At 38.9% G+C, this 25,952-nt stretch overlaps 1 protein-coding gene across 4 annotated transcripts in view; it reads right to left on the bottom strand.

The window, feature by feature from the left end:
• Window positions 1-162: 162 nt before the first annotated feature.
• LANCL3 (LanC like family member 3) overlaps window positions 163-25,952 on the bottom strand; it is a 107,194-nt gene continuing 81,404 nt past the window's right edge. The window contains exons 2-6 of one of the 4 annotated variants that reach the window (XM_082446606.1): window positions 24,967-25,090; window positions 23,842-24,039; window positions 16,252-16,459; window positions 9,707-9,725; window positions 9,504-9,577 (exon numbers count right to left, since the gene is read on the bottom strand). In XM_082446606.1, coding sequence (XP_082302732.1) covers window positions 9,569-9,577; window positions 9,707-9,725; window positions 16,252-16,459; window positions 23,842-24,039; window positions 24,967-25,090 — 558 coding nt within the window. In that variant the 3' untranslated portion in view covers window positions 9,504-9,568. The other 3 variants (XM_082446605.1, XM_082446603.1, XM_082446604.1) reach the window with 3 other exon arrangements.

Genomic DNA, 25,952 nt, shown 5'->3' with positions numbered 1-25,952 from the left:
TCAATATTATGACATAGTATGAGTGTGTTTCATGTTTGGTAATTGCAATCATTGTTGCTTTTGTTGTGGTCATCCATGTACAATGCTTGGTGTCAGTCTATTTATCTCTTGTAAAAATAAAGTACAGTGTGTGTGTGTGTGAAAAAATATATATATATATATTCCTCTATAACTGATTAAATCAGCCAGGCGAAGACCAGGACCTAATAAGGAAATGGTTTTCTAGCCCACGCCATATCTCCCTCTACTTGCTGCTGTGTGCCAGCCCCAAGACTAACACAGTTCCTTTTCATTTATTGGAGCTGTGACAATCTTCTGGACATCAGGATGGGGTCAGCCCACCCTTGTCGCTCAGAGCTTGAGCAGTCACTAAACCTCTCTACAACTCGGGTTCTAACTGTTCCATAAGAAACTGCACTTGAATAATTGCAAGATCCCTTTCCCTGCTGAAATTAGGTGATTTCATCCATTTTCAGGCATCTCTGGCATTTTTCTATTTAGGAATATGATGGCAACACAAATAAAATGTGAAGATTCAGTAGGAATCAAGACAAAAATTGTAGAGAGAGAGAACATGAAGGGCTGTTTTTCTTCATTCTTCTGTGGCATGGGAAAATCTATTTATAAGAGTTAAGGGGAGGTATTCAGCTCACAGCTAAGTGCCAGGCCCATTCTCTAAAAGGATTACTAATATCTATTTATAGAACCCAGCAGGTCATCATGTCCTGGATCAAGATACACATACTGTCACAAGAACAGAATAGGCAGCAACACTCCACAGAGTATTCGAGTAATATTTTATTTGACACTTTCTTAAGTGTTAAAGGAAAAATTAATCTGTAGCTTAAAATTATTAGAGCACACTCAATATTTAGCATTAGATTTTATTTTTAAGGCAAAGGATTATCACAGGTTTTATATTATTAAGTAAACTGTCCCTAAATATGCGGGGGGCAATAAGCCAATAAATAACATTGCTTGAAACACTACAGAGTCCAGTTTATGGTGTATTATTTTCTACAGTACAAAACAAATACAGAAAACACATTTGGAAAGATCACAGTGCTCAGAACATTGTAACAGCAGTTTTAAAGACAGTGAGGTGCATCTCTAAGCTTCTGACTCAACCCTGCTTCCAGAGAGATTTCACTATACCATGCACTGACTGTGAGCAAGTCCCCCACCTAAGGGGAGGCAACATCAACTGACTGTAGCACTTCCCCTTCCAGGAACAACCAATAACAAAAAATCTGATGAGCATTGGCAAGTTGATCCTTTTCAGTCTGCACACCGGCTAACTTGCCCCAGTGACTATGTCTTTATGTATTATCGTTTGCCATTTTGTTCTTGAGAATAATGTATACATTCAAGCGTATGATTGCTAGTTTCCCTGTCAAGTACCTAAATGGATTTTGACTAAAGATCAACTGAATGTCACGTATTGCATTATACTTTCTCGCTTGGACTGAAATACCCATTATTTTCTTAAAATATTATATACACAATAATAGACAGCTAGAAAGTGGTTTTTTGCTATAATAATACGTAATATACCAGAATACTTGAGAATTTGGTTTTATTATAAAATACAGTACTACAACATTTTGTGACATGGCAAAATATCTGACAGAATGTTCTGCTCTAAATTTAGATCTAACTGCTACAGATATGTCTTTGAAAGCGCTTCAAAGTACCCCTAAAGAAATATAATAATTAGCAATAGGTCGTAGAACCTGTTTTTGGCAAAAAAGGCATTTTTGAAGAAGCCTCTCATTTTGTGTGCAAGACTTTAAACGTTTTAGTTATATACAACACATAACTGGTGTGGGATTTAATGCTATTGGAAATTAGAATTTTAAAGTCATGATAACTAATCTGTAGTATTTGGTGTATTTTAAAATAAATTTATGTTTTTAACTGCATTTGTGCTGAGGCAAATGTATTGTAAAGAGTACAATTTTATTAATAATACGAATTTATTGAGCAGTTCTTCAAAATTCAATAGTACTTTAAATAATAGTATATATTCGTTCCTAAATACAGTTAGGAATAAGCAGTTATATTCTATGGACAGATTATTCTTTTGCATCCCCCCCCAAATAATTAAGGAATTACACTAGTTTACTAGTGAATGTGAAATGTATCATTAGAGAGGTGAGCTTTTTTTTTTCTCCAATGATACAATCATATTTCTGTAAGTATTGTGAATTGTGCAGAAAAATCTTTTTGGTGAAGTAAATTCTATTCACTTGGGAAATGCACATTCCAAAACTAGCACGTGGTGTTTGACTATTCCCCAGTATATGGCTTTGCTAAATGATTTCCCCTAATAATTGGATTCTACAAAATCCATTTTAAAAATTTGTGTTAATTTAGCGCCATTAAATCCATGAGATTAAAATTCAGACTTCTTTTCCAAGTAGAGCTCCCCCAGATGTTCAAAGTTGGGAAGGCTGTTACCTGTTTAGGGAATGGACTACCCTTCCTAATCAGACAGATTCTAAAGCCAAACTTTTGTACTTAGAACGTTCCACTCCTACTTCTGGAAAGTCTATATGAAACTCATGGTATAATTTGCGTTTTCAAGAGCGAAGGGATTCTACTGCTGCTAGAGTCTTCAGAAGACATCTCTAATATTGAAATACTAAAGTGCTAAAAAACAGAGACAAAACAGATCATTTAAATCAATCTTATTTAAATACATCCACATATAAGCATTACGACAGTCAACGTGGACCAAATTCAGCGACAGAAGTTGTTTAACTGGTAATTGCCACTTCAGCACAGATCGTAAAACAAAACTTACGGGGGCAGCGTCAGAGGTCCCACTAAAACAAAGGCAAAAAGATCATTTGCTAAAGATTGACAGTTGTCAAGTATAGTGTATATCTTCTTCAAACTGATTGCTGTCACAACTACTTTACACACTTTACAGTAACAGTACACATTAAAGCATGTAAATTAACACCACACACAAAATATTTTTTTAAAAAGCATTAGCAGGAACGGTATTACTCTACTTATGAAACTGTATTCCGTGTTTACACATACACACATTCAGATGTTTCTCCCCTCATCTTTGTAGAGTTCTCATCATTTCTGAAAGAATGAGAGGAAGGTGTGTATTTGGGTACTTTCTGAAAATCTGGTCCACGTACAAGACATTACAGCCATCTGCTGGTTTCAATTTAGTAGGTGGTTCTAGATCAAGAAGACATATCTTGGCTCTCGGGTGATTCTGAATACAAAGAATAAGTAGAGATAGGCTCTGAAAAGAGTGGAGGAGGGGAAGACACAGTTTTCCTTACGCAGAGACACTTGTGGCAATTTCCAGAATTCTTGTCCCCAAAAGTGTAGTAAAGAATGACCTCAGGTTTTTGTGAGGGCAAGATAATTAATGGGGATAAATACTCAGGGACAGAACCATTGTTCTGGTATCTTTCATGGGCCTGGCGGGGTGGGCGGGGGGAGGCAAGGGGTGTTAGAACACCTCGGTAGGAAAAAAAAATATTATAAGCATACCATAAATGTACCATGCCAGACTAACCATGTTGTTATAGTGGTAGCTGGGTAACAGTCACACTCAGGAGGTGGAACCTTACAGACACAGAACTCAACTTCCAATAGGTTCCTTTACCCAAGAGAGTTTTCTCAGATTCTGTGCTATGTTAGCACACCATGTAAATCTCCAAAAGGGGGTACAAGAATAGAACTTTCCTAACTTATTTCATCACCGAATCTATTTTTCCACAGGGCAGCTCTTGATCCTAGTGTCCTGCACTTGGGGAAACACCGCAGTACTCAAGTAACATGTAGTGTTTGGTTTCCATTTTCTCTTGTAACAACAAAAATACACATACGCTGTACGAGGACCTTCTCAATACTGTGAAACAGCAGAGGGACACTAGCCCTGCTGTCCAACGCAACAGCCAACCCACATGTGGCTCTTGAGCACTTGAAGTGTGGCTAGTCCGATTGGAGATGTGTAGTAAGTGTAAAATACACACCAGATTTTGAAGAGTCAGTACCAAAAACTGTCAAATATCTCATTAATAACTTTATATTGATTGCATGTTGAAATGATAATATTTTGGATAGACTGAGTTAAATCAACTACATCATTAAAGTTAATTTCACTTTTTTCGCACTTTTAATGTGGCTGCTAGAAAATTTTAAAACTACATATGTGGCTCACATTGGCGGCTCTATTTGTGAAAGTCACATCTGTTCTCTTCTACAAGATGGCTACTAACGGCTTTAACCTGGCAGCAGAAGTTTTAATGAAAAATTCAGCTTAAGATAGACAACTCGAAGTATAACTAGAGCCCTCATTAATTACCTGGTAATTTATTAGAGAGCAGTTAACACACAATGAAGAGCCACTCATTAATGTTTACGCTTGCATATATCTGTTCATTCAGATACATCTCCGAGGTAAATGTGGGGTTTTATTTCATATGTGATTCTGACTCTAAGTCAGTCTCTCTCCCTCCCTCTCTCTCTCTTTCACACACACACAGACACACACACAAACTATTTCCTATAGGGACAAAAAAAAAAAAAACCCCAAACAGGAAACAAACAGGAAGTCCTTGCAAAGTGTGTTTTCAGAGTCTTTGGCAGTCAAAGCTCGTGTATCTTTTTCCCTCTCTCCCTCTTCTTCATCTGCTCTTTTAATCATGCTATTCACCAACCCCCACCCCGGGCAAAGAATAAAAATAGGGATGATTTGGTTTTCATTTTAAATTATTTTTTCAAATTCAGTTCAGGGGGGTAATGGGTACACAAACGCAAAAGAGGTGCAGGAAATTCTGCAGATAAGGGACTTTGCCATTTGTGGAGAAGTCCACGTGGAAATGACAAGGTTCAGTACTTTGAGAAAATAAAAACAAATATATTTTCCACCCCAAAGGCCTCATCCATCAGGCCTCAATTCATTACCACTTGCAATTAAAGAAACAAGGAGAGAGAGGGCACCCTCCCCCAGTATGAGATTTATGATAATGCAGGAGGCCCAGATATTTAATGTAGCATGAACTTTGTTTTTTTTTATTTTCCCCACAGCAGTACAAATAAAATGACCAGGTTTCTTTATGGAGGAGAAGCAGGATAAACGCAGCCGTTGTTCTCCTCTCGTGAACAGCTGCACCCCGGCTAGCCTGTCTTGGACCTGTGATGTGACTGCAGAATGGGTCCAACTCCTTCCGCTGCTGACCTTGAGATCGGCCCTTCCACCCAGAGGGGAGTCCAGCCTTCCTGAGCCTGGAGCTCTTAGCTACCAACTGACGTGGATGGAAGAGATAAGGAGAAAGCCTGCCCTCCAGGTGACAGGAGGTCACATGATTAAGCAGACACAGGAAAAAAAAAATCAGAACCTACTATTTAAGAGGAGAAGGAGAACAAGAAGTTGCTGAATCAGGGGTGGTTTGGGATTAGTGGTCCCAGGAAGCAATAAAACCCATGACTAAGATGACTGGTTTTTAGCAGCAATGAACGTGCCTCCACAACTCACGCTGAGATGCTGGGCTGAGGCAAGCTTTCCTCCACCCACCCCCTTGTCTGCCTTCTCATTTGCTTTCCTTGCCAAGTTTATGCCAAAATCACCCGGCCTTGGCGAATATGAGGCTTCGTCATTTCTCTATCGATTTGGGACAGTGTTTCCTTCCAGGTCCCCAAAGGAAGGCCTTATATGCCGTGGAGAGTATATTTCTATTGCTCTATGTCATGCAGTTCTGAGGCCTGAATGAAAGTGCAGACCAAACTCAACTCCAAATTACTTTATTTCCCAGTTCATGTTTTCTCTGCAGACCTAGCCTGCAGCTCCTTTTCTCAAGTTACTGGCACTGTAATCCTTTGTTTCCAGTGAGCAAAATAAATATTTCCATTAAAACGAGCTCCTCAGTGAACCAGCCTATTCATTTGTACTCAGCCGCAGTGAATCAGAACTTTCTGAGGCACAAATGCTATAGTCAGGATTGGTTCTAGAATATAAAGAACATACTTTGTTTTTACCCATCAAGTGATCCAGACTCCAAGCTCTGCATCCAGACAGGGAGATTCCATTTGGCTGAAATGCTTACTTGAAGTCATAATTGAGCATGGTTTTGTATGCACGTAATAGGTACTTAAAACATAGCTTCCCTTTTAAACATATAAAGGACCTGCCTATTATAAAACTCTCTTATATCCATTTTATCACTGACTACCCTGTGAGGTGGAGAGGGTGATGATGGTGATTATAGCTGCCCATGGAGGTCACCGAGCAAGGATTTGAGATTTCCAAAACAGGGCTCTTTGCATTACTAATGTTTTTTCTTTTAATCATGTGTTCCCTGAACATGGCTATAAATCACAAACTTACATTTGTTGCATTGAAATTATTGAGATTTGCTCTCTACAGAAATTGAAACAATCTGAACAGTGTCTTGATTAAAATCTTAAGTGTGTCAAAGAAAGTTAAAGATACAAATTGCCATGGAAAAGTTCCAATTTAGCACAGGCCAAGAAAATGAATCTGTTTCTCAGAGTTATCAGAAAGTGAATACAATTATCTTAATAGTGTAGTCAATTACCTAAAGAAGCACAGGGGAATATATGCTCTCAAACCTCTGTTCTCAGTTACCAGGTTACAAATGGAATAAAAAAGTAAAATCTGATGACTGAAATGGGATTAGGCAAAATAAAGATACATGGCAGGGGGTACATGAAAGAGAAGGTACATAATTGTGTTAATGAAACAAAATACACGGAGTTGTAATATTTTCCAAAACTTCCTGTTCTCCAAGTATAAGGCAGTCTCCCCCATTGTTGAGAGATTCTTTCAATCTATCCTCAAATTGCCACTGTTACCTTCAGGTTTATAATTGTTCGCATCACATATAGTAAATAACATTAAAGTTATACTAGTGGTGGTGAAAATCCCCTCATAGCCTTCAAGAGGCAACACACTTCAGCGCTATTCAAAAAAGAATATTACATTGAAGGGAACAGCTTGGTTAATTAAACAAGAAGTGACATGCCACACTTTTCCACAGCAACACTAAAGGGTCTTTTTCCCATTTCTTGGGAAAACAAGATAGAAGAAGACCTACCCAAAGTTGTAATCCTACTCTCTCAGGAAAATAAAAACGTTCAACATGTTTAAGTGCTAAACAAGCTTACCCTTGTTTCTAATTTATTGAGGTGTCAATTCATAAAGATACAAACATGGCCTTTTCTTGGATTTGACAAAATGGTTGTCTTTTCACAACGATTAGCACAACAACATCCTAACTGTGAGACTTTGGATCAATTACGTAAATCACCTTGAAGTGTTGCTGGACGATGAAAAAAGCATGCGTTCTATATAAAGCCCTGTATATTGAATGCTTATTACCGTCAGCCTATAGGGGTCAGATGAAATGAATTTAAATCCAGATTGTGGAAAGCAGCTACCACTCTCATTTCAAAAGGAGACTACTTTGTAGAAGGCATTTTGTCTTAAGGCTTTCTGAGAGGTCCTTGACCATTCATGAAAGAACTTGTAGAACCCAACTTTGGGAGTCACCTGAAAGCTGCTATTTATGTGGTATTGCCCCAATCTGAGTATGTTCAAAGATGAACAATTGAGGCCAATTTTATATACTTATATCTGAGGATGTGAAAATGAAACAATGAGCTACAAACGTGCATGCTTTTCAAAACCACTTTGTCCTAGTTTGTTCTGATGAGTGCAAACATAAAGAAAGTCAGAAAATATCCAGACAGTTCTTACCTTTCTTCAGCCCCAGATTCTTTGAGAATCTTGTGAATGCTAGAGATCCTCTTCCCAGAAAAAAGAGCGTGCGCGCGCGCGCGCACACACACACACACACACATTTTTAGGCAACAAAATATTCCCCAACTCCTCCCAAAGTTCATCTACGAATCAAGAAGTTAGGAACTACTGAACTGAATAAGCGCTTAGGTATCTATCTATCTATCTATATATCTAGACACGTATCTAGATATATATACATCCTGATGTAAACCTAAGCACTTAATGATACATATTCTACATCTATCACATATATCCAAATATTTAATGACTATTTAAATAATTGTTAAATCTTATACAGTATGCAATTTCCTCCTCACTCTGATATATGTAATTGACACTGACCAAATTCTAGAAAATGGATAAACTCATGTTCTGAGTATTGAAGTGACAGATGCTCCCACAATGTTCTGGAAACCACTATTTACTTGAAGTAGTTTTACAGCTTCTATGTGTTTATGGCAGGGCTGAATTTAATATGACAACTTGGCTCACTGGGTACTGTAGACAAATTCTAGTTGGAGCCTGTGTCTTGGAGGGTAAGGTGATCAGCCAGGGAGTTCACGCATCTCTTAATCTTACAGTATAAAATTGAGCAGTGTTCTTTTCATAATCACTGGTCCCTTTCTAGGCCACTGGGTGCCTGTCCCAGGGGACACAGTATTCCATCCAAGGCGGAAATGACCCACCTTCGTAGTGGTTACCCTGATCTTTGAGATGAGTGATTTTTTCCACGAGTATATTTTACAGTTCAGCTAATAGCTTCGTAGGGATTACATAAGCATTTAAAAAATTACTAACAATAGACAGTACACAGCTTATGCTTCAAATTGAGAAAAACACTTGACAGTATAACACTTGCTACAGTATTTGCTAGCCTGTGAATTTTGCTATTCTAATTGAGCTTTCGGAAAGAAAAAGGAACCCAGGAAGAGAGACGCTCTAAGACCTAAGGGAACTTGGAATTTGGGGGTTTAAACTAAGTTATGATATGATCTCTTTAAAGTGCCCAGGGTAATGCTAAAAAATAGAGATTCATATGCAAATTTCTCCATTCATTAAAAATCATGAATTTCAATAAGTAAAGGCAAAGGACAACCAAGAGTTTCCCTTTTTGTCCTTCGGCAACCTGACACGCCCCTCCTAGCAGTTTTAGCTGGGCAATTACTTTAGTTTTCTGATCGTCTTTATTTCTGAATTTAGGGGTGGAGGGCACCCACAAATGGTCAAATTCTCTCTCCAATTGCAAAGGTATTTTTGGCATTTCATTGCCATAGTCCACATTTCAATTTTGTTTTCTATCCCGCAAGTGAAAGACAGATGATTTCTCTTTCCCTTTTTCCTCTGATCTCTGGTCTCACATCTATTCCCTCAACTATTCCATCTCCAGGGGTTTTAGAAGAGTTGTGGTGTCTTTATGTTTGCAGGTTCTCACACTGTTCTCCCTTCAATCAGGTATCATGCTGCCTTCACCTGCTTGCTCCCTCCCTTCCTTCCGACAGCCATGTTAAGGCTCATGGTTGTGATACCACTGAATGTGGCTTATGTGGAAACTGCTTCAGGTAGTAGGCTCAGGAAATCTCAGGAACCTTCTGCAGGGCCACGGTGGGACACGGAGCCTTCTAAACAAAGACGCTGAAGAGAGGGAACTCAGCCTGGTTGGGCTGCAGCAGATCGATCAGAAAGCACACGGTCCCGGAGAAGCCTTCATACAAGCTGTATATACTTTCAAGGACCCGGGAACCAGCCTTGAATTCCTCGGTAAATAAAAATTCAGCAAACCTAAGAGAAGGAGAAAATATGAACAGTTTTCACATGAGTGTTTCCATATTATTGGCCCTGGGTTGCTTCTTCCTCCTCTCCGCTAAGTTCAAGTTTTAGCATTATTCTCTTTCCAGACGTGTATAATACCTGAAGGAAGCCTTCTTCCCTGTTAAAAAATGGAGAAGCCATTATGCCATTGTGTATGTTTCACAACAGATCATGCTGCCAAGTAAATTCAATTATTTTCAGCATTTGCAAAGCAAAGCAGTTTCTGAGGATTTCATTCCTTCTGTCATCCGATAATTAAAAGTAAAAAAGACAGATAAATAGCCATACTTTTATTTATCTTGAATAGAAGCAAGCTGATATAGGCCTCTGCCTTTAAAAAAAGTAAATATGCTGTGTTTCTGCAGGCATATTTTTTCTGAGCTAGGTTTCATTTATATGTGATACAGAGCAGAGACTGAAAATAAATGGGCAAGATTTTATACAATCTGTGCTTTGGGCAAACAAAAGAATAAGATGAATGGGAAAAGGCAAGCAACACTTTATAATCATGACATCAAACAGCAAACTCAGCTACAAGATAGATTATTTTTAGGACACCTGCCTTAAAAATAAATCACTGACCTCTAAATTCTCTATGAGAGATCTTTTTTTCTTTTACCTGTATTTGCCACAAAGCCTATTCAAATCATTTATAATGAGTAACATTTTTAGTAGCTTACAGGTTTTAAAGTGCTGTCACCTCTTTACAGACTTGCTCTACCCATTCCCATCAACAACAAAAATAATCACTAATTCAGAGGCTAGAGCTCACAGGTTGAAAAGGCCTGACAGCTGATTCTGCCGTAAATTTAGATTATTGCTACTACCTAGGGGGTCCTATGAAGAGTAATTACTTGTTTGATCTTTTTAGGGCTCTTAGAATTGACGCTAGCTTAAAATAAATCAGCAGGAAACATACTGCAATTCTGTCTGGGACAATTTTTCTCTCAACTGTTTTCCTGAATATGCAACAATTTTTAATGGAAGTCAAAATTTTTTTTTTTTTTTTTGGAAGTCAAAATTTTAAACAGTAGAATAATGATGCATCTTAAGAGTTAATTCAAAATTTGTAATTACACACTGAAACTTCGTGGTACAGCTTCAAGGGTCTTAACTGTTTTAGTGCTATGGATCATCTGGCAGCCTGGACTCCTTCTCAGAAAAAAAAAAAAAAGTCTTCAAATATGTAAAGAAAAATACACAGGATTCCCAAGGAAATTAATTATATTAAAGCATGGTTAGCAAAAATTTTTCAACCGAATTTGTGATACAGTGATATATGGATTCTTTATTAACACATTAAATAACAAGATCTAGTAGTGGGTCTAATAACTGCTGACATTTCTAAGGAGTGATGGGAGTAAAATATATTTCACAATATCTGCAACAAGACTAATAACATGAGAATATCTATGACATCTATTGGTGACAGAGTCACAGCTACTGCGAATTCAGAATCGAAGGAAATGCTACATTTCAGCTTGAAATGTAATACTTTTCTCAAGTAAACTCACGAATCCTAGATTGCGAAGCCCTGGTGTAGCAGGAAGAGGAAGGGCTTTGGGGTTGCAATATGCAACTCTGATAACTTCAAGTTAGATGACCTTTGGCAAATTTCTTAATCTGACTTTAAAACGGTGAAGTTGCAGAATTGCATAAGATTATCTGTAAAGATCAAAGATACCATATATTACGGCTCTGAGCAAAGAGCAAGCATTCCATACATGGTAAACAGAATTTTCTCACAAAAACATAGTATAGCAGAATATTTGTAAAATAGAGACAACCATCCCACCACATTTTAAGAGAAATCCACAGTTAATTTTGCTCCCTCCTCTGACCTTTTTCCCCCCTAGGGTTACATTTATTTATTACATTATTGAAATCAGAGTCTGTATAATATTTAGTATCCTACATTTTTTTATTTAAAAGTAATATAATGGGGTTTCCCTGGTGGCGCAGTGGTTGAGAACCTGCCTGCCAATGCAGAGGACACGGGTTCGAGCCCTGGTCTGGGAAGATCCCACATGCCGCGGAGCAACTAGGCCCGTGAGCCACAACTACTGAGCCTGCGCGTCTGGAGCCTGTGCTCCGCAACAAGAGAGGCCGCGATAGTGAGAGGCCCGCGCACCGCGATGAAGAGTGGCCCCCACTTGCCACAACTAGAGAAAGCCCTCGCACAGAAACGAAGACCCAACACACCCAAAAATAAATAAATAAATTTAAAAAAAAAAGTAATATGATGAACATTTTTTGTGCTTTTCAAAATAACTTCTAAATGATATATAGCAATTTACAAGAGTACCAGCAATGTGTGAGAGTAGCAGTTTCATTGTATTCTGACCTATACAACATGTTATCATACTAAAGTGAAAATGATTGTTTCCAAAATCTACCCAATGGTGCAAAATTCAAACTAACAAATTCATTTTTCTAAAAAACTCTGTCAAAATAGAAGTCAGAATGGTAATTATGGAACTAAAAAGAATTACAGACACTGATAACATTACATATCAAAACCTATTGACTATGACCAAAACTGAACTCAGAGGAAAATTCATTGATCTGAGTTGTTGTTGATGTTATAAAGATGGAAGGTATTCTAATTAAGCACTTTTTAAAAACTGTAGAAAATAACAAAATAAAGGGAAGGAACACTGGAAAACCAAAAATAAAGGCAGAAAACAATGTATTAGGAAGCAAAAGAGAAAAACAAAAATAATTAATAAAAACCAAAAGCCAGTTCCTTGAAAGGATAAGCAACATAGACAAAATGCTGGTGTGTCTGGCCAAAAAGGAAAACCATTAGGAATGTGAAATGGCATGTAATCACAGACATGGGAAATTTTAAATATTATGGAACTATACTGTTAGAACTTTATGTCAAACATTCGAAAATACATATGAACTAGATGCTTTTATAGTAGTTTATTCACTACCAAAAATAATTCAAAAAGAGGTAGAAAACCTGAATAATTAAATAATCATAGAAGAAACTTAAAAGGTGGTCAAATATTTTTCTGGAACCATAAATTCCAACTCTGTGTTAAAAGAGTAGTAGGCGATGACCAAGTAATGTTTATTCCAGGAAGGTACATATTGTTTGACTTTACTGTTTTAGGAACGGCCAAAGGAAGTCTCCCCAGTTTGGACCACACCATATTTAACTTTGAGTTATGATGAAGTGGAAATTTCAGTACACTAAACAATTAAATGCAATGCCCAAACAATATTCAGATATTACCCGCACATTTTCAGTCTTTACCTGTAAGTGAGAAATTTAAGTTGTCTGAAGGGCCCTGTAATCCCAGACTTATAATTAAGACTCTGTAAACTAGGACCAGTCTCCCAGAAAAATAGAGGGGTTGTTCTGATTCTTTTTAATAGGCTTTCTAGAGAATGACAACCCCGATGAAATTTATTCCAAAGGTGATATCACATTAGCCTAAGTAAGATCCCAAATGACTTTTTTTCCCTATATTTGGGAAATAAAGGGTCAGGTTGCAACCTAAACAGATTAGGGAGCCATGAATCAAAATATATTAACAGACTTCCAAAACAATGGAGCTACAAATGGGGGACTCACATATGTTAGTATTTTTCCTTCTGTGCATACATGCAAATATCATAAAGGGTATTTTATGGTTTTTTTTAAAGATCGAATATTAGATAAATTGCCTTGGGAAGACCTCTCTGACAAAATGACTTTTGAATGATGGTCTGAATGAAGTGAGAGAACTGGGACATATACGTAGAAAGTGAACATCACAGGTGAAGGAGACCAAAACTTCAAAGGCCTTGAGGTAGATTGTACCTGGCATCTTAACAGAGTCACAAGGAAGCCACTGTGGTGCAAAGAACCAGGAGCAAGACAAGTAGGGCATGATATCAGAGACGTAATGGGAGGCAAGATCCTGGAGGGCTTTTTGTTCAGAGAACAGACTTTGGCTTTTACTCTGATTCATGTGGGAAGCCATCAGATTATCCTGAACAGAGGAGTGTCATAATCCAACATGATACACATTATAAGAAGCAAATTTAAAAGATCACGGTGAAACACAGACTCACTCTTAATGAAATCAGCATAAAGGCAAGGATGTTTATTATCCTTATTTTTATTGAACGTTGTTATGGAGATTCTGACCCATGTGATAGGAAATGAAAAAAAAAAAGAGTATATAGTTGAGAATGGAAGTAACAAAATTATAATTATTTGCAGATAATATGTGTGCCTACTTAGAAAACCCAATGGAATCTAATAGAAAGATTAATGGAGTTCAGTAAGGTGGCCAGATATATCATTTTGATATTTATCAAAACTAAGATGTTTGTAAGATACAATGCAGATTTATATGAGAGAAGGGCGTCTTAGATTGCTAAACTGCAATAATATGTATGTTTTTTAAAGTCTTCATAAATGCCAGTAATAAATAACCTGAAAATATAGGGGAGGAAAAGATTCCACTCACAATCCTGGAAACATAAAATACATAGTAATAAAATTAACAAGAAACATACAAGTCCTTCTTCATAAGATCAAAACTTTACCAAATGACATTTTTACAAACTTAAATAAAGGGAAAACATACCATACTCTTGGATGGAAAAACTCAATATTCTAAAAATGTGAGTTCTCACTAAGTAACATATAAATTCATTGAAATTCCAATCAAATGTCTGTAGGATTCTTTTAATTTTTGAAAAATTGACTCTAAAATACAATTGGAAGAATAAATGAGAGAGAACAGCTAAGAAAAACTAGAAATAAATGAATAATGAAATATAGAAAGTCCAGAAACAAACCCACACATTTATATAAATTCAGTTTATGATAAAACTGGAATTTCAAATGATTGGGGTAATTGGCCAACAGATGTTATGGGAAAGTTTTGTTTTTTCATTAGAAAACACAAAGATAGATATCCATCTGACACTATTTTAAAAAGTAAGCTCTAAACTAATCAATGATTTAAAAGTTAAAGTAACTTCTAAATTGGTGGGAGAGATGGGTGAAGGGGTACATATTTATTTTAAAAATGAAAATAAAATCATAAAAGTATTAAAAGTCAATGTAAATTAATATTTTTATAATCTTAGAGTGGGAAAGGTCTTTTTAACTATAACACAAAGTCCAGAAATCTTGAAAGTTTGTCAACTTTATCAAGAAAAATACTTAAAATTTTCATCTGGCAAAAGACCATGAGCTAAGTTGAAAGAAAAATGGCAAAGTAGAAAAATATTTACATCATATATTGACAAAGAGTTACAGTCCTCAAAATAAGCATCACAATAGGAAAAAATGGGCAAAAGACAAAGACAGTTTAAAATGCCTCTGGATTTAACGACTTCAATTTAAAATTTTTTCTCATAGTGCACAGAAAGGTATGTGTTGGATATTTGGGACAATTTTGTTTGTACTAGTAAAGATTGCACATATACCAAGTGTCCATTACTTAAAGATTGGTTAAATTAATCATGGTACAACTATAATAAATAACTATATAGTCATTAAAACAATGAGATAGATCTATACAAACTGAAATAAAGGGTGCCCCTTAAAAACTGTTTATTTAAAATTATAAACTGCAAACAGTACGTATAGTACTGTTACACATACATAATTGTAGGATCTTATTAATATGTACATATAATACATACATACATATATATATATATAGGAATATGCATTCATGCATAGAGAAATGTCTAGAATGATATAACTCAAATTGTTAGTGATAATAAGTGAACACTTACATTGCAGTTACTATGGGCCAGGCACTGTTCTAAATGATAAATGAGGCCATTATGCTAAGTGAAATAAGCCAGTCACAAAAAGACAAATACTCCATGATAACACTTATATGAGGAATGTACAACAGTCAGTCAAGCTCATAGAAGCAGAGAATACAATGAGGGCTGCCAAAGGCTGGGGTGGGGGAGGGGAAATGGGGAGTTTTTGCTCAATGGGTATAAAGTTTGTTACTGAAGGTGAATAAGTTCTAGAGATCTGCTGTCCAACATTGTGTCTATAGCTAACAAGATATTACTGTACATTTTAAAACATGCTAAGAGAATAGATCTCATATTAAGCGTTCTCACCACAATAAAAAAAAAAATCGCAAATATACATATCCTTTGGCCCAGTAATTCCACTTCCAGGGATTTACTTACAGATATACCCATACGTGAACAAAATGATATATGTACAAGGTTTTTCATCATAGCATTATACGTAATGCAAAATATTGGAAAGAATCCAAATTGCCCTCCATATGGGACTGGTTAAATAAACTATGGCTCATTCAGAAGATGTAATACTATGCAGCAATAAAAATGAAAAGTCCTTTATTTACTGATTTAGGGTGATCGTTAAGATAGCGAAGTGCTACCATTTGTAACAAAAAAGAGGGATAAAATATTACATATATGCCTATCTGCTTGTGTATATATACAGATATGTATATCCCTGAGAAGATAACTAAGAGACTGGTAACTATCTCCTGGGAAGTGAACTAAATTGCTATAGTGCACAGTGGAAGTATTTCTTTTTACACTTTAAAACTATGTGACTCTATTACCTGTTCAGAACATTAATTGTATTAACATTTGGAGAAAAAAAAAGAAACATGCAAAGAAAAGCTGACCTTTGGGCTCGGTAGATGTATTTAGAGTTTCCCGTGAGCCGGTATAGCAGCAGGAAGACATAGGCACTGCCAGCTACCCCGTGGCAAATCCCTGGCCCCTTCTTTAGCAGGCCCTTCTGCCACGTGAGTTCCCCACATCGGATACATGTGTCCAGGTACTGTGGTTTCTTGGAAACCAGATAAGCTTTTGCAAACAGATAGGCAATTCCTGTGAAAACATCAAAGACATTAGAGGTGATTTTCAGGGCTTAATACTATAGAGCGGAACTTCTCAAACTCTAAGAGGCTCACAAATCACCAATGTATTGGTAAAATATCCACTCTAATCTAGTAGGTCTGAGGTGGGCCCAGAGACACTGCATTTCTAACGACGGCCCTTCTGGGGACCATATTTTGAGTAGCAAGGCTATAGGATCTTCTCCAAGGGAGTCTTACTTTACCTGCGAGATTTAGTTTACGTTGTTTGAATTGTATGGTGATACTGGCCCTGAGAGCAAGAGTCACAAGTATCTAGATTGATAAAATCCATAATTTACAAATGGGTTAATATTTGATGACAGATACCCTGGTAAGGATTATGCATACCTGGCTTTTTGGAATGGCTAAATGTTTACACAGTTTGCCCATTCCCCCACGGATGTTCAGAATTTGTCATGTTAAAGTACTTATAACTACACACCTTTTCTTAAGAGCCAAACTGGGAGTCCTTCCAAAAACAACAATGATCCCAAGTGACCTGGCCAAGACTCTGGCTTCAGCTGTGAAGTGAGGCCCTCCCCACTTGATTGTTCCAAGGAAAGACACGTTCCTTCAAAACTCCTCAGCCAAGGCAATCTCAATTACACAGGCAGGAATGGAAACAAGAGAAGTGACAGCTATTAATAGAAACAATTTCCCCCACGTTCCAGGTGCTCATATTCAGAGAGGAGATTAATAACACAAGATCACTCTCTCTCCTGCCTCGCCTACCCTTCTCGTATAGAAAGTGGGAAAGACTGGAATTTAGTAGATATTTTGACTAGCTCATCCATCAAGGTTATCTCTGCCTTTCTCTTTGACTAGCCTATTTTACAACTGTGTAAAGACAGAAATTACCTTGTAGAAAACTGACAGTAATGTAAATAATACCTGTCTCTAGAAACTCATATTCTGTCCGGTAGACGCTGCATTGGCTTCCCTCAGTCTTCGTGGAAGCAGCTAGTTTCTGCATCTATTAAGTAAATTCATGTCAGCGTTCCTAATAGCCTTGAAATATGTCCACTCTTTGGATTTTCCTTTGAACCAGTTGTAATACCTTTGTGGTTCCCTCATTAATTTATGAGTTAAAATTGTTGACATATGTTTATGTCTGTATGAGTCATGATTTTATTCTCTTTTAAAAATGTATCCTTTAACACTCCCTATGACGAACACGTAACAATGGGCTCTCCTCAGCCAGTGCTTTCCAGTCAACCACTGACAATGGTCACCTATGGCACTGTCCTCCTTCAGTTTTAGGAAGAAAGTGTCATTCCCACAAAGAATGATTTTTAAAAGAATTGAACTTAGTTAATTACACATTCATTCATTCACTGTATCCATTCATTTGAAAGTGCTCATTGATGACCTGCTGTATGCACAGACCTAGGCAGGGCCAGCTTCATGGGCATGTGACCTGTACAGCCTCACAAAGGGCCTCCAGAAGGGCCCCACCCTGGATTGAATGCTCTGTTGTTGCCATCTTGAAATTCTTAATCATTTTTTAAAAAGGGGTCTGCATGTTTATTTTGTACTGGGTCCCCCAAATTATGTTGCCAGTTCTGGCCCTGGGTGATATACAATAAATGCTAAACACGATTCCTGCCCTTCAGGAAGGCACTGTCTAGAAAGGGAGAGAAAAATATGTACTTTTGACTGATACATAATAAGACATGTAGTTCATGATGCTGTTGGGACATAAAATGAATGGCTCTGAAAATAATACTAGAGGGATCAGAAAAGTGGAAGTTCCCTGAGGGAGACAGTCAGGGGAAGCTTTGATGGAAGTAAGGCTTTCTTCAGGACTGTGTAGGATGCATAGGAAACTGCAGGCCTGAGGAGATGGAGAGAGAGCATTCCAGCCATCAAATCAGCAAGGGCAAAGTTTCTAAGCCACAATAAACAAGTCACATGAAGACCAGTGGGGCAGTGTTCTAAGCAACAGGACCATGGGCTGGAAGGGTAGATTGGGCTCATATTTTGGATGATTTTACAAGTCCAGTTGGGCAGCTTGGACTGTATTCGTGGGCAGTAGGGAACCAGTGGGAGTGTTTTGTTGTGAATTGGTTGGTTTATATTTTTAATGATGTGATTAGTATTATAGACAAAATGCCCCACTGTGGGGTCAACCAAGACTGAAAGAAGGGCAATAGGGTAGCTATGAGCTGATCGTGTCAGCAGAAAGATGGCAAAGAGGCTAATGAAAGAGACAGCTCACAGGATGGGTGGCTATTTAGATATTAATTGAGCACCTACTATATACCAGGACAGTAGTAGGTGCTAAGGTTTTTAAAAGCCCCTGCCAGGGCTTCTCTGGTGGCGCAGTGGTTAAGAATCCTCCTGCCAATGCAGGGGACACGGGTTTGAGCCCTGGTCCGGGAAGATCCCACATGCCGCGGGGCAACTAAGCCCGTGCGCCACAACTACTGAGCCTGCGCTCTAGAGCCTGCGAGCCACAACTGCTGAAGCCTGCACTCTATAGAGCCCATGAGACACAACTACTGAAGCCCGTGTGCCTAGAGCCCGTGCTCCGCAGCAAGAGAAGCCACCGCAATGAAGAGTAGCCTCCGCTCACCGCAACTAGAGAAAGCCCGCGCGCAGCAACGAAGACCCAACGCAGCCAAAAATTAAATAAATGAATAAATAAATAAATTTATAAAAAAAAAAAGAGAAGCAGATGGTTTAAAAAATAAATAAATAAATAAAAGCCCCTGCCTTCATTAGTCTTTACAACCTAACTGGGGCATTCATTAGGCTACGTGAGGGGACAGAGGGGCGTTGAGGAAGCACAGAGGAAGGCTCCTAACCGACACTTGGAGGTAGGAAAGGCCCACTGGTGAAATGACACCATCTAACCTGGGTACCAAAGGAGGAGGAGGAACAGGCCAGGTGAACCGGAAGCCCTTGGTGCTCTATCGGATCCCTTTACTTTACTGGCAGGTGCCCCATCCCCCAGCGGCTGTGAGTTGACTGCTGACAAAGCTCACTGCTGCCCTCTTCTTGGGAGATATGGCCTCAGCCAAAGGGGCGGCTATGCTATGCACCTCCCCCAGCAGGTTTTGGCCAATGATTGGCTGCCTCAAGACAGAGCAACTCTGTGGGGTCATCTGTGCCTCTTAGCTTCCCCCCCACTCAGAATCCAGGTGAAGCTACTCTCCAGGTGAGACACAGAGAGCCCTTTGCCACCCAGCTCCTACTCTGTCCTCCTGCCACTTCTCCCCCAGCCACTCATTTTAGTAAGGGCCTTCATGCCCTCCATGAAGCGTTTACTTCAGTGAAACCAAACCACCCCACAGTTCCCCTTCCTTCACCATGTGGTTCCATGCCTCTGACTGACTTTTCTTGGAACAAACTAAGAAAGGTGGGAACCTTTCTTAGTCTAACTTATCTCAGGCATCACCTCCTCCAGGAAGCCTTCCCGGAACCTGGAGGAGGACCAGAAATCCCTCCTTTGAGCTCCCATCACTCCTTATACAAACCTTAGCACTCACACAGTATCATATTAAAATTACCTGTTTTTAAATATAATTTTTAAATTGAAATATAGTTGATTTGTAATATTATATTCGTTTCAGGTGTACCGGATAGTGATTCAGTATTTTTACTGACTAAACTCCATTAAAAGTTATTACAAGATGACTATAATTCCCTGTGCTATACAATATATCCTTGTTGCTTATCTATTTTATACATAGTAGTGTGTATTTCTTAATCTCCTACCCCCATCTTGCCCCTCCTCCCTTCCTTCTCCCCACTGGTACCCACTGGTACCCACTAGTTTGTTTTCTATACCTGTAAGTCTGTTGAAATTACTTGTTTTCATGGCTGCCGCCCCTAGTATTGTGCCAGCCACCCAAGGGCAGGTACTCTGTCTTGTTCATTTTTGCTCCCCGATCTGTGGCATGGTGTTTGGCACATGGCAAGGCCTCCACAAATGTCTGCTGACCCTATAATGTCCCATTTCTCACCCCAGCGCAGGCCGATGCTGAAGCGGAGGTGAAAGATGTGGAAGGAAGACGGGTTGAGATGGTCTAATTGCTAAACCAGGCCGTTAGCCCCAGGCAGGTTAATAGGTATTGATCCTATGGTTCTGGCCAGAGACAAAGGGCCTCTTCCTGCAGCCTGGATCATGGAATGGTACATGGACAGGACCTTGAAAAACTTCTACACCTATTGTCTCCTTACCTAACCTAATGAAATCCACAATAAGGTGGCTTAATCTAAAAGGAAAGGACATTGGATTTCTTTGCTTTTGTTGGAAACGGTGTCATTTCATCCTGGGAACACTGATTATTGTGCTTTGACATGAAACCCGGAGGCAGCAATGATATATGTCTTTGTCAAATACAAATGGGAAAAGGAATTATTACTTAAGAAGTATGGTTTGAGAGGCTAAATCTTGGAAACATGTGATCCAGCAGAGCCTCGTGATAGCCAGACTTGGCACGTTTCGTTTCAACATCCTAGAGAATCAGCACACAGGTCCATTCTGGGATCTGGAATTTGACCGAAGCACGCATTGTACGGTGTGTGCTACGAAGCTTAGTGACCAAAGACACCTGCACTGTACAAGTACTTACTGTTCTCTATTCAAAGTCACCTACCCAGGAGCCCTCATGAAATGATTTAAAAAAAATATAGCTACACCTGTGTCTCACCCAGAGTAAAGGAAATGCGCTGTCAGTGTGACCACAGTAATGATGTAACATAATGCGATCTAGAGTTTCTTTTAGCCACAGCATTTGTTTTAATGATTTTGTAAATGACTTTTGCCCTGTACTGCAGAATCTTTAAGGCTAGGAAGGGGTCAGGTGAATCTGTCTGCTATACTTCGTTGTATTTAGTGAGAAAAACTCTACACCGCACTGGGTATTTATAAATGTGGGTGTCTGCAAATCTTCTGGGCCATATCCCTCAGGAACGGTAAGGGTCCACAGGATTAAAGGGGTCTTCGGTGAAAAAAAGACTGAGTTTCACTGCTCCACCTCAATACACTCCTTTCACAGATGAACAAAGGCACAAAAGAAACAAAGTGGTTTTCTCAAGGTTACTTAGCTGGTTAGTGTTGGAACTACAATTAGAACCCAGAGTTATTAACTTAAGAGTCCAGAAGTATATTCACAGAGCATAAATGATAACTAAGGCTGTCACCTGTAGAGGTGGGTTGAAAGAAAGTCAACAGGAAACAATTATAGTATCATTGATGAAGATAAGGTATCATTGATGAAGTTCCACACTGTGGATTATTTCTGGCAGGTTTTTAATCACAGAATCAGTCTGCCGCCCCAAACCATCTGCACTGTTCATAAATCTACTCTCAAAAAATGTTCTCCTCACATAAGAGAGAATTATTTTTCTAGGTCATCTCTTGTTTTAGAATTTTTGGAGAGCTTACTGTTGCCAACTTCAGAGGCATCATGATGGTCTTTAACCTGCACTTATCAGATTTATAATCACTCTTGATGCTATTTTTAGCACATCTCTTAAAAGGAAGACCAATACCCTTGAGATGGAAGTGCGGGTTGGCAGACATAATGGACTCCATTTGGTTCTTTATTCATTTGTGAATTAGTTTATTTTTGGCAGTCCAGTGAATATGTGGATTGAATGATTTTGCCCTGCAACCTGCGTTTAATCTAACCAAGATACTGAACATGAATGATAAATGAGGATAAATAAAGTCCCCAAGGTGATGAATCCTATGCTGTACTATTATGGTCCATGATTTACAAAGACAGATGGGATGTGATGTACAGAGAGAATGGAATAACTGCCCTTCAAGAGCCCCACATCAATTACGTGACCCAGCCACTCATTTTAGTAAATTATCTTCCCACTCTTCACAGGGCTTTTACTATACATTGAATCCTTTCAAAATAGGCTGTATTTAATTTGGGACATCTCCAAAATTCAAGGATCCTGGGGTGCTTGGAGGATACCCAAAGGCCTTTGCTGAAAATGATGAAAGGGAATAGGAAATGGGAGTGTTGAGCGTAACATGAAGAGATATCATTTCCAGAATGGTAAATAACTGCTGTTTTTCTTCAGAAAGTTCAAAGCAAGAAAAAAGTGGGCTCAAATGATCACTGGTGGGAATTAGCCTGGACATAGTGTACAATGCCCTGGCGCTGGTACAAGCACACATGGGAGCCTTTGAAGTCCTTCCTTAAGTAAAAATGGCAGGCAGAGAAAATATGGCCAATGGACTAAGACTTCTATTATTCGTCACCTCAAACTGTACTGAAGAAAAAATGAAATTCCAGTTGGATTAAAGAACATTAATTAGGTAAGGCGGGGAAAGGAAGTAATAAAAATCAGGTAACAAATGAAAGAGAAATCAAATATATTTTAAAGCTGTACTCATGGCACTGAAGCATAGCCTTGAAAATTAAATACACTCCTAATCAAAAATGTGTGTGTTATTTTGGTATTTTAAGTCTCTCCTCTGGCCAATCGACCAAAATGCACTGTCTTTTTTGAATTGCCCCTTCTCTAAGGCCTAATTAGCAGTGTAATGGGATTGAAAAAAAAAAAAAAAAAAAGGAAAAGATGGGGTCTGATAAGTTTCCAGGCTCGATTCCAGAGAGTTCACTGCAAATGGCTTCTCATTTCTCTAGACTTTTCATTAGGTGATAATGGAAACCCTCATTTGGAGAAGAATTACAGAACAGTCCATCTTCAACCTTAATGTGCATACAAATCACCTAGGGATCTTGTTGAAGTGCAGATTCGGATTCAGTGGGGCTGGGGTGGGGCCTGAGATTCTGGATATCTAACAAACTCCCGTGCCACTAATCCAGGGACCGTGTTTTGAACTGCCAGGTTCCAGATCTGCACTGTCCCATGAAGTTACTACTGAGCGCTTGCAACGTGGCTAGTCTGTATCAGGATGGGATGTAAGTATAACAGAGACACGGGATTGCAAAGACTGGATATTTAAAAAATATGAAGTCACTCAATTTTTAAATTGGTTGCATGTTGAAATAATATTTGGCGTATATTGGGGTAGATCTATTATTAAAATTCATTTCACCTGTTTCTTTCTATGTTTTTAATAGGGCTACTAGAAAGTTAATTTCATATGTGGCTCGTATTATATTTTGTTGGGCAGCACTAGTTTAATTTGTATACAAATACTGTAGATAAAGATCATATAGTTTTTAAACACAGGATCATTTCTGGACATCCTTTACTGATGGAGACTTTCTTGGCTTTGAAAAGTTTCATCTTGACCTTTTCATCTCCCATGGTAATGGCATAAGATGAGAAATACCCTCACTTCTCAGAAAAGGCACCCGTCTTTGGCTAAGCCCAGTGAAAAGCAATGTTATCAGATAATAACAGGAGTGAGACCTGGGGCGCCGTGGCACCAGTGCACCAGCTCGTTCTCCCTCTCGATGGCCTCGCCGAGCTCAGGTGGCCAGTTGCAGTTCTGTTCCTGCTCCATAAGGAAGTCCACGCTCTGCCACACCAGCTCCTGATCTGAGGGCTTAAGGTGCTCATGGTACGAAAGAAGCATCTGGAGGATGGACGACAGGCCATGAGCTGCTCCTATATAGACAAGCAAAGCATCATTAATTCACACAATCGGGAGGAGGACCAGTTTGAAGTCTGGGTGTTAAGTATTACAGATTGATGAAGGGGTTGGGGAAAGCCAGGCATTCTAGGCAAAAGGAACAGGCACAAAGGTTACAAAGGTATGAGAACACTTTGCCTGCTGGAGAATATGCTGGACAGAACCAGGGAAGGGAGAGATAAAGCTTGAGTTTGGAGAGGGAGGCAGGCAATCTACAAAGGGGCTTGCAAGTCATGCTTGCAAGGAGTGATGGGGAGCCACTGAAGGATTCAAAGGGGTAGTAACTAACTTTCACCTTACAAGCCTCGTATCTCAAAAGTAGTCATTGTGATTCAGTAGTCTGTTATTAATCCACTAATGTTAAAAACTCGAAACTGTCAGTGGCTGAATCCTGCTTCCCTGTGCAGAGGTACTACTGGCAGTGAGCATATAAGTTGTTAAACTTTCAGCAAAATTAGGCCAGTGAATTCACAATTGAGAATAAAGGATTTTAGTCTTTAGTGAAAGTCATTGTTAAAATAGCTCCATTTCTTTTTTTTCCTTTTTCTTCTTTTTTGTTTTAACATCTTTATTGGAGTATAATTGCTTTACAATGTCATGTTAGTTTCTGCTGCATAACAAAGTGCATCAGATATATGTATACATATATCCCCATATCCCCTCCCTCTTGCGTCTCCCTCCCACCCAAATAGCTCCATTTCTGACAGGTAGACTCTGAAAACAAATATGAAATTGTGCTTTGTAGTATCCATCGATATTTGTTTTTAAATGGCCTTTTAAAGGGTTCCCACTGAAAGCAATAGTGATGACCTATGTCAAAAACAAAATCTTCCAGTCTTTAGCCAATGCTGCTGTTAGAGACTGCCTTCCTCCTCCAGGCCTTTGCCAACACCCTTACTCACCCAAGTATTCGGTTCCATAGTAAGAATACATCAGTGGGAATGGTTTCCTCTTTTTCATGGCATATTGCTTCCCGGAGTCCAGGATCGCCTGGCAAATTGATTTGATCTGTGCTGGGGTCAGCACCTGAGTAAGGAAAAGAAGCAGAAGTCAAGTCAGGATCTTCATTATTCCTCAGACACTGGATTTTCTTGCTTAAAAAGTCCATCAGCATATCCCCTCAGTCCTTTTCCTATTTGTAAATAAGCTCATCCCACCATACCTTTTTTTTAAAACCACTGATTCTCTCTTTGTTGTCAAGTTTATCTCCCCTCTTCAGAAAATTTGCATTTCTGATGGGAAACACACACCTTTACTGCTATAGGTTTTTATAAATGGCAGAGACCACCTAACAGCTGTTATATCATTAATCTTTGTCACAGGAACAAGAAGTTGCTCAGGAAAGAATAAAGACTGGTCCTAAGCGACCATGCTTAGCAAAGCTGTTACTTCTGATGTATGGCGCGGGTCTGGCTCAGACAATGGGCCTTCAGTTTATGTCATTTCGACTGTGCTTATAAAGCCACAATTCTATGACAAGCTGCTGCATGACAGACCCTCTGGATCCTTTTGCAGTCCATGAAGGAAACCAAAGTCCAATAAGGACCAAGGCAAAAGAACTTTTACTATCAAAATGATGCTGAATAGAGAACAGCTAAAAGGCCGTCTCCCATATTTTATTCAATCTAGGTACCGTAAGTTTTAGGGCTATACAGGTTAAAATGTTCTCAAGCCTACAAAGCATCATTGCATTTATCAGGGTTCTGCTCACGTTTGCAATGCTCTCTGTCTGCCACTCTGCCTCGGGGCACACTGGATGCTCCCTTTGGCACAGCACTTGTCACCTGTTGCGTTCTCTCTGTCTCTTTCTACTGGATGATCAGATGCAAAGACTGTGGTGTCTCATCATTTTGGTATCCTTGGTTCTTGACTCTGAGCCCGAGGGGGC

This window comes from Balaenoptera physalus (genome assembly GCF_965194825.1).
Source record: "Balaenoptera physalus genome assembly, chromosome: X".
Lineage (NCBI taxonomy): Eukaryota > Metazoa > Chordata > Mammalia > Artiodactyla > Balaenopteridae > Balaenoptera > Balaenoptera physalus.
This window is presented reverse-complemented; position numbering and strand designations above follow the sequence as displayed.